The sequence below is a fragment of the Zonotrichia leucophrys genome, chromosome 6 (genome assembly GCF_028769735.1).
Source record: "Zonotrichia leucophrys gambelii isolate GWCS_2022_RI chromosome 6, RI_Zleu_2.0, whole genome shotgun sequence".
Classification (NCBI taxonomy): Eukaryota; Metazoa; Chordata; class Aves; order Passeriformes; family Passerellidae; genus Zonotrichia; species Zonotrichia leucophrys.
The window spans coordinates 446,171-464,128 of record NC_088176.1 but is presented as its reverse complement, the minus strand read 5'-3'; the positions used below and the strand labels follow the sequence as shown (position 1 = coordinate 464,128).

Here is a 17,958-nt window from a genome sequence, read left to right as displayed (position 1 = left end):
GAGGGGCTGGGGTCTCCCTCTGCAGAGCCATTGCAAACCTCTGGTCCTGAGGGACCCAGAGCCCCTCTGGTGATGGTGATTCCAAAGCTGTTCTGGCCCTGAGCCATTCCCGAGGGACCCAGAGCCCTCTGGTGATGGTGATCCCAAAGCCCAGCTCTTCTATCCGGAGCCATTCCCGAGGGACCCAGAGCCGGCAGCGACGGCCATGGCGGGGGCGGGGCTCACCTGATGGCCCCGCCCCCGATGGCCCCGCCCCCTGCTCGACCCCGCCCCGCGGGTGCCGGAGCGCGGCTCGGCCGCCAGGTGGCGCCAGGTGCCGGTCCCGCTCCCAGCCCGGCCCCGCCCTTCCCAGGCAGGCCCCGCCCCTCCCCGCCGCGCCCCGCCCCGTTCGGGCTCGCCCCCGCCCCGTCCCACGCACGTGCCCGGTAGCGGGGCGGGGCCGTGACGCCATGGCCGGCGGCGGGGCGGGGCCGTGACGTCAGGCGCGGCGGCGGCGGGCGCTCCGTGAGGTCACGGCCCAGCGGCCCGGCCCAGCGGCCCCGCCGGCGGGGAGCGGCGGGAGCATGGCCGAGCCCGGGGCGGCGGCGGGGGACGCGGCGGGGGCGCCGCCGCCGCGGGTGGGCGCGTGGGTGCCGGTGCTGGTGGAGCAGATGGTGAACGACACGCTGGTGGTGACGCTGAGCTGCGGGGAGCGGCGCTTCACCGGCGTGCTGCTGGACTGCTCCAAGAGGTGCGGCCGGGGATGGGGCACCGGGACTGCGGCGGGGAGCGGGGCCGGGGCGGCGGGGCCGCGCCGCTCCCGCGCCCTTTGTTCGGCCGGGCGGGACAAAGCGGCGGGGTCGGGACCGGCCCGGGGCGCGCGGCGGGGGCGGAGCGGGGCCCCCGGACCGGCCGGACCGGCCGCTGCCCCGCACGTGGCCCCGGAGCCGGACCCCGGCCCTTCCGGCCGCAGCCCCCGCGCCGGTCGCTGCCCTCGCCGGCCTCTCTCCCCGCGCGGAGCTCCCCGAGCTCCCCCTGCCGAGCTCCCCCGGGGCCGGGCGGCGGTTCCGGGGGGTCCCGCGGCGGTTCCGGCGCTGCCCGAGTTCTGCGGAGCCGAGCGGGGCATCTCGGAGCGGGGCCGCGGGCTGGGCTCTGCACCGCGGGCACCTCGTGGTCCCTCGCACCTGCCCGGCTCTGGCGGTGTTTGTGCCCGCTGGGGCCGGGCGGCTGTCCCGGGCAGGGCCGGCTCTCCGGGCTGTGCGCGGTGCCGGGCCGTGCTCCGGTGAGGAGCAGGTTTGGTGCTGTGTGCTGGGGAAGGGACGGATCCGTGCTGCGTGGGAGCACGGCAGCCTCACCTCTCTGATCCAGCCTACGAGATGAGCAGAGCAGGAGTTCTGAGCTTCATTTTTGTCATTTATTTAGTTTCACGTGGCTATCCCAGAAAATTTGAGTCCGATTTTCAAACGCTTTCAGGCACCTACTGCTGTGCAGAGTCCATAAACCCACCCTGGAGTCTGGTCCCAGCCTGAGCAGTTGGTGTCCCTCGAGCACCCTAAACCATCCCTTTCTGCCTTCTCACATTTCCGTTGTTTTCCTCTGCAGTGACACTTCTTTCACCTGTTTTTTTTTCCACCCTAACTTTTCTTCATTATTTTTCTTCATCTTGTTTCTTCCCTTTGCTCCTAGTGGGTCCAGGAAACGACCAGACGGGTGTTTTTCCCAGGCTTTGAGGCAGCTCTGCAGCCCGGTGCTGCTGCAGCCCTGTGGGTGGTGACACTGGCTGGGAGGCAGTGGATGCTCTCTGAGCACTGGGGCTGTCCCCGAGGGTCAGTGCTGGCTCTGGGGCTGTCCCCGAGGGTCAGTGCTGGTTCTGGGGCTGTCCCGAGGGTCAGTGCTGGTTCTGGGGCTGTCCCTGAGGGTCAGTGCTGGTTCTGGGGCTGTCCCCGAGGGTCAGTGCTGGCTCTGGGGCTGTCCCTGAGGGTCAGTGCTGGTTCTGGGGCTGTCCCCGAGGGTCAGTGCTGGTTCTGGGGCTGTCCCCGAGGGTCAGTGCTGGCTCTGGGGCTGTCCTGAGGGTCAGTGCTGGTTCTGGGGCCGTCCGAGGGTCAGTGCTGGCTCTGGGGCTGTCCCTGAGGTCAGTGCTGGTTCTGGGGCTGTCCCCGAGGGTCAGTGCTGGTTCTGGGGCTGTCCCGAGGGTCAGTGCTGGCTCTGGGGCTGTCCCCGAGGGTCAGTGCTGGTTCTGGGGCTGTCCCCGAGGGTCAGTGCTGGTTCTGGGGCTGTTCCCGAGGGTCAGTGCTGGCTCTGGGGCCATCCCCTGGTGCTGAGCGCTGGCTGGCCGGTGCTGAGCATGGCGGGCAGGGAGGGGTGGTGGCCAGCACAAGGGGACAGCTGCAGCCTCTGCTCGTGGCTCTCTTTGGGGACTCTGTGAGTGAGGCAGACCCTGGGGACTTGGAGCCAGCACTGCAGTCATGCCAGGCCTGGGCTGTGGAGGGGAGGAGAGATCTCGTTCATCCTGCAGCACAGCACAGGAGTCGGCCTGGCAGTGGCTGGAAGGTGAAGGTCAGGATGTGTCCCAGAGGCAGCAGGAATTTATCCACTCGGTGCTGAGCTTGGAGTGCCTGCAGTGGGTGTGTGGCAGAGCTGTTTCTGCTCCTGCTGCCGCCTGGCTGGTGGAGCTGTGTCCCACCAGCCTGTCCCTGTGCACGCGTCAGCCATGCTCTGCCTGCACGCCCCGGGAGATGGGGCTGGCAGGAGAGGAGCCCCCAAGCAGGTTGTTGGATCTGCAAAGAAAGAGGAGATTACCCCAAAAAGGAAGAAGGGCCTGTATGGTGATTGTTCAGCTTTCTTTTGTGGTTTAAAGTGCTTTCAGCATCACACAGTAGATGAATCTGTTTTACTTAGTTGTGGCTGCTCCATCTCTGAAAGTGTTCAAGGTCAGCTTGGACAGGGCTTGGAGCAGCTTGTCTAATGAATGACATCCCAGCTCAGGACAGGAGAATTGGAACTCTTGGATGTTTTTTAAGGTCCCTTCTAACACAGACAATCTCTAATGCCTTGTTTAATTCTCCTGAGCTGTCGTGCATGCTGTGGGGAGCTGAGAAGGAGGAAGGCCTGCCACCCTGAGCACCCAGGGCACCCCTGGCCATCCAGGTCCTGCTGGACACCTCTGGTGTTTTGCCACAAAGGCAGGTGCAGGTTTGAACCCTAAACTGCCTGCCTGGGTGTGCAGGGGCTCAGCCCATGGGCAGCAGAACTGCCTGCCCGTCCCCTGCCCATGTCCTGCCCGTCCCCTGCCCGTGCCCTTTCTGCCCCCTGTGCCTTTAGGAATGGGAGGATGCAGGGAGCAGTCATGCCTGACCTTCCAGCTGCTGGGGAATTATTTGCAGAAAAAGTGCTCGTGTCCCTTCCTGCCCCAGCCTGGATGATGCAGCAGCACCAGGGCCTGCCCAGTGACTGGCAGTTATTTGCTTCCAATAAACTGGCTCTGCTCAGAGTGAGCTCCATAGTGTGTATACTCACGTAGAGATTTAAATGCTGCCACCGTGCTTCTGATAACAAGATTTGGTAGCTTTGCTGCAATTGAACTTAATTTAAAAGTTGGGTTTTAGTTATGCAGGGATATAAATAAAGGAGGATGGCATCTCTCGTATCAAGCAGAGACTGGATTGAGATGACCAAGTCCAGTTGGCTGCAGCTGCCCCAGAAAGAGGGATTACAAGCAGGGTGAAATCCCATCAGCAGTATTTCCTGCTGCTTTAATCACAGAATCCCAGAATGGCTTGGATTGCAAGGGACATTAAAGCTCATCCTGTTCCACCCCTGCCATGGCAGGGACACCTCCCACTGTCCCAGGTGCTCCCAGCCCCGGTGTCCAGCCTGGCCTTGGGCACTGCCAGGGATCCAGGGGCACCCTGTGCCAGGGCTGCCCACCCTGCCAGGGAACAGTTCCTGCCCAGTGTCCCATCTAACCCAGCCCTCTGGCCGTGGGAAGCCATCCCCCCTTGTCCTATCCCGACAGGCCCTACTGAGAAGTCTGTCCCCATCTTTCTGACAGGCCTCCCCGCTGAACTGTGCCTGGCACAGGCTGACAGCTGGGGAGGCAGTGGCCTGGGTCTGTGGGCACGTTCTGTGGCACAGAGGCTGCGTGCAGCCCACTGGGGTTACAGGCTGCTGGTACATCAACGCTACAGGCACAAACCATCCTGTGAGTGAACCTTTGGGTGCTCCACTGCTGCCGGGAGAGGAGCTCCATGCTGCTCTGGAGGGTGCAGTGACCTGAACAGGGCGAGTGGGCTTGTGTCTGCACGAGGAGCAGTTTTCTGTTGTGACCAAGTCATGCAATCTCACTGCATAAAATAACCATAACTTACAGCCATCATTTCATTCAGAAATGGCCTCGCTTTGGAGTATGAATGGTGCTGACATCTCTGTCTGGCTGTACAGACTGTACTGGCTTTCTGGGTTGTCATTTAAAGACACCTACATTCTTGGTTGTCTCTGTTTAAAAAAAGCCTCTTGGAACAAAAATATTTTGTTCCAAATTACGTGATTTCAACAGCTTAATCCTTTCCCAGTTAAAGTGTCATTTAACAGCAGGTTGTTGCACTTTTTCAGTAATGGGGTAGGACTTTGGAGGCTCCTCTCCGTCAGGAAACCCATGGCAGTGGCTCTGTGCTGCTCTTGATGAGAGGCGTGGCAGAGTGGATGCCTTCAGCTCCTCTTCAGTGCTCTCTGCTAATGCTTACCAAAGTGTCCCCCTCTGTGACACCACCAAGACACTCCTCCCTTGCCTCAGGAAGGGTCCTTCCTTCTGGTGGTTGGAAAGAAAGCAATGGCTGGCAAGGAGGGGAATGGGAATGTAGCATCCAAAACCCACTGGTATTTGGTCTGTACCTATTCTCCATTCCTTTGTCTCTTCTTTGTGACTCTCCTATACAACATTTTGTTATTATTAAGAAGGCCCATGTGCTTCACTGATGGTGTGGTCTCTGCAGAAGTGTCTCTGGAAAGCCAAGGCAGGGAGTTTGCCCAGTCAGAGTCAGTGTTTCAGGGCAGAATCTGTCCCAGTGCTGTGTTAGCGTAATATTTCTAATGCCAGGCCAAGGGCATAAATTCATACATTTTGGAGACGTGAATTGCAGTTGTGAGTTTCAGCATTTCAGAGGATTTGCTTTTGCCAATATCCAGGCAGGATATTGTGTCTGGGCCTTGGTGGCCTGTAATGAGACTTGGCATTGAAGGACAGAGTATCACCATTGTTAACAAGCCTGCTGTTCTGGAGGAGCCGTGGGTGCCTTGTGTTACCAAATGCAGCTGAATGTGGAGAGGAAGAGGAGCAGAGCTGTGTCTTGGTGAACCTGTGCAAGTTATCCACCCAGGGCAGGGTGTTCAGGTTCAGAATGAAAAACTGGAAAATCAGCCATGCATCTGCACTGAGAAGAAGGGCAGTTTCATAGCTCCCTAGGCTAATCCAGATCACATCCCTCCTCTGGCCTTGCCAGCCTGCTGATGCTGTAAACTGCTTTGTGGGATAAAACTTACAACTGCTTAGAGCAAAACTTGTGCAAAGAGTCCATAGAAATAGAGGTTTTGATCCCTGTGCTTTTTCTGGGAGAAGAGTGGGACACCTTGCCAGATTTCTGCACTGCTGTTATTTTTCTCAGTGGCAGAATTGGCTGCTTGATTGTAAAAGTCAAGAGAAAGTGTTGGGTTCTCAGTACTGAAGCTGTGGGATGGCGGGATCTTTTGGGTTCCCAGAGAAGCACCTTTCAAAGCTCCTGACTGTGTTTCTTTCCCTGCCCATCCTTCTCACCCCAATTTAGGTCTGGATTGTTCTGTCTGCCGTCGTCCTTCCCGAAGCACGAGGAGCCTCCCGCCGGTGCCTGCGCTACCGGAGCCGCCGAGGGCAGGGATGCTGCTGAAGGCAGGGATGCTGCTGAAGGCAGGGGAGCCACTGAGGGCAGGGATGCTGCTGAGGGCAGGCGTGCCGCTGAGGGCAGGGGTGCCACCGAGGGCGATCCAGAGCCGCGGCCCGCCGGCCCCCTGCCCGCCGAGGAGCCGCTGCCGCCGCTGCTGCCCGCCCCGGGCAGCCTGCCGCCCTTCCCGCCCTACTTCGAGGGAGCCCCGTTCCCCCGGCCCCTGTGGCTGCGGCACACCTACAACCAGTGGGTCCCGCAGCCGCCGCCGCGGACTATAAAGAGGACGAGGAGGCGCTTGTCGCGCAACAGGGACCCGGGCAGGCTCATCATGAGCACCATCAGGCTGCGGCCCCGGCAGGTGCTCTGCGAGAAGTGCAAGAACACGCTGAACCCCGAGGATGCCGGCGCGCCGCGGCAGAACGCCAAGACCAGGAGGAAGCTGAGCATCCAGGACAAGGAGCAGAAGAAGCACGGCGACTCCGACTACGTGGAGAAAAGAAACAAAAGAGAGAAGAGGGAGGATGACAAGTTTTCTGGGGAACTGGTGCATCGAACGCCAGTTATAAAAATATCCTACAGTACTCCGCAAGGGAAAGGTGAAGTGGTAAAAATCCCTTCCCGGGTTCATGGCTCAGTCAAACCGTTCTGTCCGGAGCCAGTGCTGCAGAACGGAGCCGGGGACCAAGAGGAGAGCGGGGACTCTGAACGGTGTCGACAAACCAAATGTTTAATGGACAAGTCAGCAGGCAGCCAGCTTGCTTCCATTCCAAAACTGAAGCTCACGCGGCCAGTGCATTCCAGCGTGGATGTCCCGCCCCCAAAGATACGGCTGAAGCCCCATCGCATCAACGATGGTGAGAGTGTTTCAATCTATAAGGCAGAACTGATTGACGAAATCAATGTCCTCCAGAACAGCAGGGAGTCCGGTCCCGGAGCGTTTTACAACGATGAGTCCGCCGACAGAAGTTTAGCTGAGATGTCTTCAGGCAGTTCAGGTGAAGATGATGACTTCAAAAGGTTTCCCCAGGGTAAAGATGGACATGATAACTTGGCTTTCCTCATGAATTACCGTAAAAGAAAAGCAGATTCTTCTAGTTTATCGGTGTGTAGCAATGACAGTCTAGATGAATCCAAGTCTTCTAGTTCAGAAGTGACATCACCAGAACTGTGTGACTTTTTGCCTGGTGATGATGCCTCTGTCTCTTCATCTTCAAAAGATGAGCGTAAAATTGTGCCCCCGCTGACAGTCAGACTGCACACCCAGAGTGTGTCTAAATGTGTTACAGAAGATGGAAGGACTGTTTCAGTGGGGGATATTGTCTGGGGTAAAATTCACGGGTTTCCGTGGTGGCCAGCACGTGTCCTTGACATAAACCTCAGCCAGAAGGAAAACGGGGAACCTTCGTGGCGAGAAGCTAAAGTGTCATGGTTTGGTTCTCCGACCACCTCGTTCTTGTCTGTCTCAAAACTCTCTCCTTTCTCGGAATTTTTCAAACTGAGGTTTAATCGCAAGAAGAAGGGCATGTACCGGAAAGCCATCACAGAGGCTGCAAAGGCAGTCAAGCACCTGACTCCAGAAATACGAGATCTCTTAACACAGTTTGAGACATAACTTTGCCTCCAGTATCAGGTGAGTGCTTGCTGCACTAATGCTTGCCATGAAAAGCCTCCTAGTCCCTTTTTAATCTGGATTCCACTATTTATTTGCGTTTGTTTTTCCATTAAATCTGAGATTGGCAATTTACATGCTTGGTTGTTAGTTGGTGGGGGTAATTTCAGAGGTGGTGAGAAGCTTAATTCCAAACTCTGTTGGGGGCCATGGGAATTGGAGCCCCTCTTCCCAGAGGGAAATGCTGGCCAGGCAGGACACTGTGAGGAAGCAGCCTGTTCAAAGAATTGATAAATCTGTAGCTGTGTGCCTGGAAGACTAACAGGCTTTCAGTTTCCTTGGGTCAAAGAACTAAAACTTCCACTGGACTTAATTTGACATTTATCATGTGTATGTGCTGGTGCCCAGCAGTTACCTGTAGCAGTGTAGGACCCCTTTGCTCCCGTCCTTCTGATCCCTCTGGTTTGGATTTCTTACGGCTCCTTTAAAGCCCTTTACGGCTCCTCAGAATGATTGTACCAAAAACTGTTTTTGTATTTCAATCTCTCTCACAGTACTTGGGGTTTGGTTTGTACCTAAATTTTCAGTGTTTCTCTGGGAATGGCCTGGATCAAATGAAATTCCTTTGGGCTTTACATCTGTGTGAGGACATTAGGTGGGAGTGGAAATGTGAGAGCTGATTCTTTGTAATGGATGGGTTTCCCTTTCTCATCAAACAGCCTGCCTGGCATGAAAATTTGGTGCCTAAAAATGCAGGCTGTGGCATGACTGGGAATACAAGTTCATGGGAAAATCCAGTGACTTGGATGAAACATTGAATGGAATCATTTCACAACCTTTCTGTCATCACTGTCCCAACAAGAGCTCAGCTGTGATGGTGTTAGACAAGGGGGGGATTAAGTTTTGTTGAAAACCAGAGGTATCACTGGGAAGAGCCTCAAATCAAAGGCCATGCTTTATGCAGTGTGGATCGTGATGTTGTCCCCTGAATGCTCTGCTCTGTTTCGTGCTCGAAGGACTCTGTGAGCAAGCCAGGGCTGCTCCTCTGGACTCTTCATTATCTGAACTGTCATAATGCAGTGGGACTGGGACGGTCAGTGCTCATGTAATCCTGATGGGAAAAGGGGAGTTTTTCATACCCTCTGTCATGGGACTTGACCCCTTGCTTGAGTGTGATGAAGGACTTGCTTTGCTTGGGTAATGACTCCATCTCAGCAAGCCTGGCTGGAGTAAATAACCAGAGCATGACATATTCATGCTGTGTGCTCAGGGTGTCTGGGCAACTGCAGCAGCAACATTTCAGCTTCCTTCTTGATCTTGCCCATAGAACTGCTGCTTAACTCTGGCTAAGGACTTTATTATATCAGGAGTGTTTGGATTGGACCCAAATTCCTATTAGCTAGATCAGGAGTATAAATAAACCTGCTGCCCAGAATGTACTGTCCTTGCCAGTGGAAGAGTCCTGGCCAATCCATGGCTCCTGTCTGGACAGTGCTCTGGTTAAAGGAGCAGCAAACTTCATCCTCTGAGCTGTCTTCACTGTGTGTGTGAGCAGCCTGGGACAAAGGTGACGAGTGTCACCATCGCTCTGACATCTGTCCTTGCCCTTGTGGGTCCGGGCGGGCTGGCCTGGCCCAGTGCAGGAGAAGGGACAACTTGAGAAGCAGCTGATGCTCAGATCAGACAGACTGGCTGTGCCTGTCCGTGCATGGGGAGTGGGAACGCTGTGGCCAAGAGGATCCCGAGCCCAGAGCTGGCAGTCAGAGTGGGAGCGAGCTTGCCCCCCATGTGTCAGCCCGCAGGGAACACTGGCTGTGGCCCAGCAGGACCTGGCCAGGATGGGGCACAGGCTGCAGGGCAGGGCCTCCAGGAGGAGAACAGCCCTTGCTCCAGACACGATGGGATCTGAGCTACAGGTACACAGCAGGTCTGTAAACGGGGGAAAGAACAACATCTGGAGAACACGTGGATAACAAAATAATGGGATGGCCTGGATTAGACCAAAACTTTCCTTCCCTGTGTGCTCTTCAGCCAAACCTCTGCATGTGTGTGTGGGTATATACATTTAGCAGATACCACTGTTTTGTTGGCCTCCTTCAGCTGGCTTTCCACAGGGGATTTCCTGCCTTACATGTCTGAGCTGAGCTGCCAGCACAGGCTGCCAGCCTCAAGAGAACATGACTGTTGGATGAAGAACTGCAAAACTAGAAAAGCAGAACTACACAACTGCCTGTGTTCCACATGTCACATTTACCTAGTTTCCCAATTAGACCAGCCTGTCTGGAGTTTTGGTGCATCACTTATAAAATTGCTTATTATTTCAGAGAATTGTCTGTACCTAATTCTCTCCTTGCAGGAGCATTGAATTTTGTTGATTTCCTTGATTTTGCACGAGGTAGAACTGAAATGTTTCCTTCAGCTGCTCATTCACTGTCCTTTCCTGAAGGATGGCATGAAAGGGTTTGGGCTGGAAGGGACCTTGAAGTCCATCCCATTCCACTCCCTGCCATGGGCAGGGATACCTCCCACTGTCCCAGGTGCTCCCAGCCCCATCCAGCCTGGCCTGGGGCACAGCCAGGGATGCAGGGGCAGCCACAGCTGCTCTGGGTAACCTGGTAACATTGCATGGGAACACTGTGAAATCCATCATGCTGGCCCTTCGCCAGCAGTGGCACAAAGGTTTTTGTCGTCAGGAGGCCGTGAAGTGGCTTCAGCCCTGACACCGCTCCTGCTAATCCTGGCCACAGCACCAGTTTGTCACTGGTGACACTTTCTAGGGTGAAACTTGCTGTCTTCTGGCATGTGATGTGTTCTGCAGAGCATAGTTACTGGAAAAATGTACAAATACTGCAGGTCATTTGTAGATGCACAAAACTGGAAAAATTTGATTTGTTTTTTTTTCTTTTAACTTGGTTTGAGTTGGAAAAGCTGGTAGGATCACTTCTGTTACTGCTTTGTCCTTGGGGTTTCTTTGCAAGGAAAGTACTAGTCAGGTAATGACAGGCTTTTAATTAAGTAAAACGAGTTTCTGAAAAAACAACAGGTAGAATAGCAGCCTGTAGAACTCAAACTCGTACGACTTGGTTTAGAGCAGTGCCAGGAGAGACATGTCAGCTCAGCATCTTCTCAGCTGCTCTGTAGCTTCCCTGGTGTGTGGCACCAAGGAGCCAGCTCAGGGCACCGGGAAGGCAGTGCCCCTGCCTTGGAGGGACAGATTTGCCTCTCCCTTGAGGAAAGCCCACCTGAGGGAGGGAGGGGGCAGCCAGGACCCTTGGGCTGGTGTCACACACGTTTATTGGGAATGAGCCATGGCTGTGGCTGCTGCTCCAGCTGTGCCTTGGGCTGGGGCAGGGAGGGAGGGAGACCAAAGGCCCCCCTTCCCTGCACCAGGAATGCATCCTGTGGGGGATCAGGGGCTTTACCAGGAGCACGTGTTGCTCCAGCCCCGCTGTGTGGGGAGGGTGTCCCTGCAGGGACGGGCCCTTGGCAGGGCTGGCTCTGCTGCTCTGGGATCCTCCTGAGCAGCTCCTCGTGGCAGGTGCCCCCTCCCTGCACGCAGACACGCTGTAAACCTCTAGTAAAAACTGCTGGTGGGTTTTCATCCACATCTCTGCATGAAACAAGTTCACAAGATGTATATTCCTTTGCTTTTTCAGTCTGGAGAATCCTTTATTCCTCCTGTCTCTCCCCTGTCCCCAGGCTGTGACTGTGGCACCATTAAACTTGCAGATGCTGAAGGCTTTCATTTTAACTGCTATGAGCTTAGCAGACCCTCAGTGTCAGTACATCAGGCCACCCATCACACTGCTCCTGTGTGCAGCAAACTCAGAGCTGGCTGCATGCTCACTGTCTCTAGAAACCACTAATGTAAAACCTGGAATATCACATTGTGACTTCACCTTCGGAGGTGTTCAGGGCTCTTTGTGTCCATCCAGCCAGTGCTGCTGCCAGCAGCTTGTGAAACAGCATAAATCACTCCACAGCTGTATTTTCTAACACACCTTCCTGGTCACATGGAGTATTTCAGTGCTGAAGATGAATGCTTGAGATTTTTCTTGCCCTGCTTTCCAGATGCTTCAGTCCACTAAAACCAGGCATCCAACTTAATTGCTGTTTCACAGTCTTCCTGCTTGGAAGTCAGCGTCTCTGCATGCTAATACAAGGTGGGAGAGCAAGTCCAGGATAGGCTGTGCTGCATTTTTGTGTGCCCAGCGCTGGTGCTTGGAGCTGCACGTTGGGTGCTGTCCTGCTGATCTGCCCGTTCCAAAAGCACTTGCCCATTGTGCCCAGGGGCTGCCCTGACCTGGCAGCGTGGCCCCTCTCCATCCCCTCTGCTCCAGGCATATCCTTTGGAAATGCCACCGGGCCATACATTGTGCTATTTCTAACGGCACCTGCGCCAGTGCCCCGGAGTGCCATCAGCTTTCAGAGCTGCAGCTTCAGCTGCTGCAGGAGACTCTGTCCCCAAGGCTCCCAGCTCCCTTGGGAGCACACTGGGCTGCTCCCGGGGCTGAGGATGGGGCTCCCAGCTCCAGCTGAGCTTCAGGCCCTGCAGTGGGCAGGGCAGGGCAGCTGGGTGTCCCAGCAGTGTCCCCAGCAGTGTCACCAGCCCACAGTGCTCCCAGTGCCTCTAGATCCACACAGGATCAAGGGCTGTGCCAGGGGCTCGGGGCAGGGAATGGGAGAGATGTGTGCGCAAAGAACCTGGAAACTGGTTTCTCTGAAAGCTTGCAAATAAAGTAAAAACAGAATTTCTTTATGTTTTCCTGAATTACGTTTATTTACTTGTTTGGTGTTTGAACTCAAGCGGGGGTGTTGGAATTGCAGCTACAATTCCCCTTTTTCCTTGGAGAGCAGCAGGGTGGGAGCCAAGGGGCACCCAGGGGAGTTCTCGGGTCTCCCAGGCAGGCTCGGAGCTCATCCTGCCCCTGTGGTGCTTAAGCAGGTGTTTGCACAGTACTGAGCGCCTCCAAGGTGCTTTGGGCCAGAAAGGAATGGGGGATTTTGGGAAACTTGGAGATAGCTCTGTGTAGGGAAGGGTGCCTGTGCTCTGCAGGTGAGGAACAAACAGGATCCTCACAGAGCAGCCGTGCACTGCTAATGGCACACGCAGCTGCCTGACACAGTGGGTGACACAAACTGTACAACCACAGATGGGTTTGGGCTGGAGATACCTTAAAGATCATTTTGTTCCACTCCCTGCCATAGGGACACCTTCCACTATCCCAGGTTGCTGCAAGCCACATCCAGCCTGCTGTTGAACAATTGAATAGTTCTCATTTTCACGTTCAGGTATGAAAAGTGGGACTTTGATCCCAAAAATTGATGCGAAGGCTCTTGTTTTTCAGCCTTGATATGTTCAGTTTTATCCATAAGTTGCCATCAGTGGTGCTGGCACCGAGGTGGGCAGGAGTGTGTGGGCTGAGTGACAAGCTCTGCTCGTGCCTGTAAAAGGCTTACAGAGCTGCTCACCTGCGAGATGAGGAGAGCACGAGCTGGCATGTGCTGGTTTCAGCCAGGCTACAGTGAGCTTTTTTCACAGTGATGGATTTGGGGCTGCATTTTGGATTTGTGCTGAACACAGGGCTGATAAAATAGAGATGTTTTTGTTACTGGTGAACAGGACTTGCACAGAGCCGAGGCTGTTCCTGCCCCTCGTACGGCCATGCTGGGGAGGGGGCTGAGGGTGTGTGGGAGGTTGGGAGGGGACACGGCCAGGACAGGTGACCCCAGCTGGCCCAGGGCTATTCCAGTCCGTATGATATCATACTTAGTATATAAAGTGGAGGGACGAGGGAGGAAGGGGGACATTTGGGGTGATGACATTTGTTTTCCCAAGTCACAGTTAAATGTGATAGGGCCCTGTTCTCCTGGAGGTGGCTGAACACCTGCCTGCCCATGGAAGCAGGGATTTCGTTTCTTGTTTTGCTTTGTTTGTGTGTGCAGCTTTTGCCTTCTCTATGAGGTTGTCTGTCTCAGCTCATGAGTTCTGCAGCGTTTGTGCTTCCAGTTCTGTCCCCGATCCCGCTGGTGGGGAGGGAGCGGCTGCGAGGGTCTTGGCTGCTGGATGGGCTATACCACCACATGGGGCCTGCTTTATTGTGTTTAAATCTGCTTGCTGCAGCTGTTCTGTGTGCTCTCTCTACCTGTACAGAACACATGGGCTCTGCATTAGCCACATAATGAACTCTGCACATCCTGAGATTACGTCCAGCTGAAATAGGCTTCTGGTGTCCGGCAGCAAGGGCACAGATGGGGCTTAATACCTCAGCTCCTGGAGGGCTCATGCTCTTCATATCTACAGCCTGTGCCCCAGGGCTGCAGCTCTGCCGTCAGCCGTGAGTGCTCTCTTGCTTCTCCCGGGCCTTTCGCTGCCTGGGCAGGAGCAGGAGCAGCAGGACCCTGCCAGGGGCACGGGTGACAGTGTCCCTCGGTGTGTGAGGGCTGTGGCCGTGGCTCCTGCCCGAGCCAGGGTGCCCGTGGGCAGCAGAAGGGTGCCCGTGCAGGTGGAGGTGCCCTCAGCTGAGCGGGAGGCTCCCTGGTGCCAGAGCTGTTCCGCAGGAGCCCGCTGTGCCCTTCATCAGCCGTGTCCTCCTGGCCTGTCGCTGGCAGGGAGGGGCTGGGCAGGCGGTAATGGAGCTCTTCCCAAAGCTGATGGATTTCTAAAGCAGTGGATGCCTTCACTATGTACCAGTTCCTGTTTCACCTGCAGTAGTCTCTGCTAGTGCAGGATCAGCCGGCCTGAGTTTCTTTATGAAGTACATTTCCTGTGTGCTTTCTGCACCCGAAGAAATGAATTGTAGCAAATTACTAGTTCGACTTCCCTTGTGAGCAATGACTTGCTCTGTTATGATGCACGCCAATAACCTGAGCCATTTACTCATGTGGAAAACAGGCCTTTCCAAAGGCAGAAACCCTGAGTGCAGGATTTGTCATAGGGATGCTTGGACTATAGAATTTGAGAGCTCCAGTGTTGGAGAACACAGCTGCCAGCCTGCTCAAGTCAGCTGGATTGTGGTGCCTTGAGAGCTGGAGACAGTTCCAAAACCTCGTGCAGTGGGCCAGAGATGGGGATCCCAGCTGCCACCCTTTCCTTCCTCCTGCAGAGGAAGGCATGGGAAGGAATGGCAGCAGCCTCTCTGCATTTCCCCCAAGGAGAGATGGCTGGAGAAACACTGATTTGGTGATGCTCAATTACAGCCTGCTGTTAATTGCTTTATGATTAGAAAATAATCCTCAGAATCAGCTGCTTGGGCTCACTTGGGGTGCTGCAGCCTCCAAAGATAAATTGTCTTCTGCACTCTACTGCTGCTGCTCAATCTGGATTTATGAATGGCTTTATTTGATCCAAAACTTCATTTTTTTTAATTATGAACAAGCACTTGGCCTCAGGGGAGCTGCCTTTCCTCTCCTTTGGACACCCAGCTTAGCACCCAGGCTGTCCTGAGTCGGCCCACAGGTGTTGTGTTAGTTACACATGGGCCAAGGCAGCAGCATCACCTGCTGCTCCATGCTGGAAGTGGGTTTTTAAACACAAATTCCTGAAGCTTTCCAGGGGTGAAGTGAGAGCGTCCAAGGGGCAGTCACTGTGGCTCCTCTTGGACACATGAGAACTCCTGTGTGTGCACAGGCACCAGAGCTCTGTCTTGGAGTGCCTTCAGGAGCAGCTGATGTTTGGCATCGTACTTGTGGTGTGATTCTTTCTTCCTCCCAGTGAGGAATGCCAAAGAATCCAGCCACCCAAGGGCTTGCTGTTAACCTCCTCAGCCAGGAAATGCATTTTTTCCTGTTTAGACAAGATGTTTTCACTCTGTAATGTCTCTAAAGTGTCAGTGCTTTCAAAGCCACTTGAGGGATATTGTTCCAGGTCCCTGGGCCTCAGGAAGGTTTCCCTAGGTGTAAGGTGATAAACCTGAGATAAACAAGTGAGATTGTTGTGTGTTCTTGAAAGTCTGTCTTTTCATCAGAAGACAAATAGTTTCTCCTGCAAGATTAGGTATGAATTTATACTCTGTTGGCTGCAGGTAATAGAACCCTGGGGTGAGACCTCCCAGTTTCTGCCAAATACTGAAAGAGTGTGTGAAACCAGATTGCAGCCCTTCTCTGGAATACAGCTTTTGGGACAGATGTTCCTGGGTATTGAATCAGCTCTTTGCATTCTGCATTGTGTGGGCAATGCTGAGGATCATTCTGGATGCTGAGTCTGAGTGAATCAGTGTCACTTTGGGTCCCCTGCCTGCAGAAGCAGTGCTGCTGCCATGTCAGCAGCTTTGGAGATGTGATCCTCTTCCTGTGTTTGGTGTTCTTGGTTGGTTGTGCTCTGTAAGTCACAAACCTCAGCTGGGGGTGGTTTGAAGGTTTCTGATCTGCTCTTCTGTGGTGTTAATGTTGTATGTCGGGAGCACAGATCCAAGCTGGTGTCTCCTGCACTTCCAACTCAGCTGGCATGGCACAGACTTAGGGCTGGTCATTTTCTTGTGCTGCTGGAGCTGCATTGCACTGGGAACGAGGTGCAGTGATGCTTCTGCAGCTGGTCAGAGTGAGTGGAGGTGTCCGTGCCATTCTGTCCCTTGGTTCTGTACCACTGAGTTGTTCCATGTGTCTAATGGCTTCTTACCTTGAAGGCAAGTGGATTTTCCCCTTGAACTCTTCCAGGGCTTCCACACTGCAGCCTGGCTGGAGCACTGCAGCTGGGCACTGCAGCGGGCACCACAGCCTGGCACTGCAGCCTGGTACTGCAACTGGTGCACTGCAGCAGGCACCACAGCCTGGCACTGCAGTGGGCACTGCAGCCTGGTACTGCAACTGCAGCTGGGTCACTGCAGCTGGGCACCACAGCCTGGCACTGCAGCGGGCACTGCAGCCTGGTACTGCAACTGGTGCACTGCAGCTGGGCACCACAGCCTGGCACTGCAGCGGGCACCACAGCCTGGCACTGCAGCCTGGCTGGAGCACTGCAGCTGGTGCACTGCAGCAGGCACCACAGCCTGGCACTGCAGTGGGCACTGCAGCCTGGCACTGCAGCCTGGCACTGCAACTGGTGCACTGCAGCTGGGCACTGCAGCTGGGTCACTGCAGCCAGTCACTGCAGCCACAGTCAGCAGCCTGAGCACTTGCAGGTACTTAGAAAAGCTTCTGTACGGCTGCTCTCAAGGGGAGAATAATCCTATTTGGTAGATTGTGTTCGCAAAGTGGAGGCAGATGTTCTTCACGTGGCACGCTCCGTGGGGACTTGTGGCGGATTAACCTACAGTAACCCACCCGAACAGGGACTCCAGAGTCTTTAAGCCAGACCAGAGGTTTATTATCATCACTGAAATTCATATCGTGTGGGTCTTGGGGAAAATGCCACTCTTACTTTGGGTTTGTTAGCCTGACAGCTTTCTCCCAGGCTGCAGCCGCTGCTGGGAGCAGCAGAATTCCTGGCTATATTTAGAGGGAAGCCGCAGCGTGTGCCTTGCCGCTGTGCCACAGTAACCTCTCCCTGTCTGGCTCTCTCCAAGGTAACAGAAGACGAGCACAGCTGTTCTCCTAGCGGGTCACCGAGCGCGCATGGCCGGACGCGCTCCCGGGACGGCAGCAGGATGAGCTCGGGCACGGCGCTCCGCGTGCCGCGGCACAGGTGACAGGGACGCGGAGCTGGGAGCCTCTCCTGGCGTCAGGCAGGGGAGGCCTGAGCATATCTTACCCTAGAATGAGAACTGGACCAGTCGGACGGCAATGAACTAGGAGAACAGCAAAAACCACAACTCGGAATGTATTTATTACTTAAAAGTTAGCTATTCTTGATAAAATTCCCCAGATTATTGCTGCTGCTTATTTTACTTACAGATTTCACACACTCGTTAATTTTAAAGCTACCGAACTTTTATTCAATACTGTACCCTGAGAAATGTAATTGGGTCAGGACATGCAATAGAATGAAATCATTGTAGTGTCTTAAGTACAATGGACTCACTTTGTGTCTATTAAACCTTGGAAGATGTGCAACACACAACAGTGTGGCTCTCATTGCGTGTTAAAGCTTTCTCGTGTCGTTTACTGCAGAGCAGGGGAATCAGTGGTTCCAGGTACACCAACAAGCAGTGCTGGGGACTTGGATGTCCTTGGGTGCTACCCCTGTGCTTTCCCAAATGCCCTGGAGGAGCAGCACAGCACAGCCTGGGCCTGCCCTTGCTGCATGCAGAGGTTCATGCTCCGGCCAGGGAGGGAATCCATGTTCTGAGCTGAACATGAACATGCATATGAGCATGAAGTTGTATGTTCACACTCTGCAGGTGGGATTGAGGGCCCTCTGAACATGGTGAACAGAAGGGTCCTCTCCTTACCCACGACCAAGAAGTGACGCTTGATTTTGAACCAGCAACCAAACAGCTTTTTTTGCCAAATTCAAATGTTTTACAAACTGAAGTGACGTGGACAGGATTTTGGAACTGTAACAGTTAATTTTTTGGG

At 54.7% G+C, this 17,958-nt stretch overlaps 1 protein-coding gene across 1 annotated transcript; it reads left to right on the top strand.

Annotated features, from left to right (window-relative positions):
• The first annotated feature begins 528 nt into the window (after positions 1-528).
• On the top strand, positions 529-17,495 carry PWWP2B (PWWP domain containing 2B). The gene is made up of 3 exons (XM_064716467.1): positions 529-730; positions 5,799-7,524; positions 17,007-17,495. The coding sequence occupies exons 1-2, from the start codon at positions 564-566 to the stop codon at positions 7,504-7,506; spliced, it is 1,875 nt and encodes a 624-aa protein (XP_064572537.1). The 5' UTR covers positions 529-563; the 3' UTR covers positions 7,507-7,524; positions 17,007-17,495.
• Positions 17,496-17,958: the final 463 nt, after the last annotated feature.

Bases quoted from the DNA above. Each gene is read 5' to 3' on its own strand.
- PWWP2B (XM_064716467.1), top strand. From the start codon at position 564: ATGGCCGAGCCCGGGGCGGCGGCGGGGGACGCGGCGGGGGCGCCGCCG. The intron at 731-5,798 runs GTGCGGCCGGGG...ACCCCAATTTAG, and splicing joins CTGCTGGACTGCTCCAAGAG to GTCTGGATTGTTCTGTCTGC.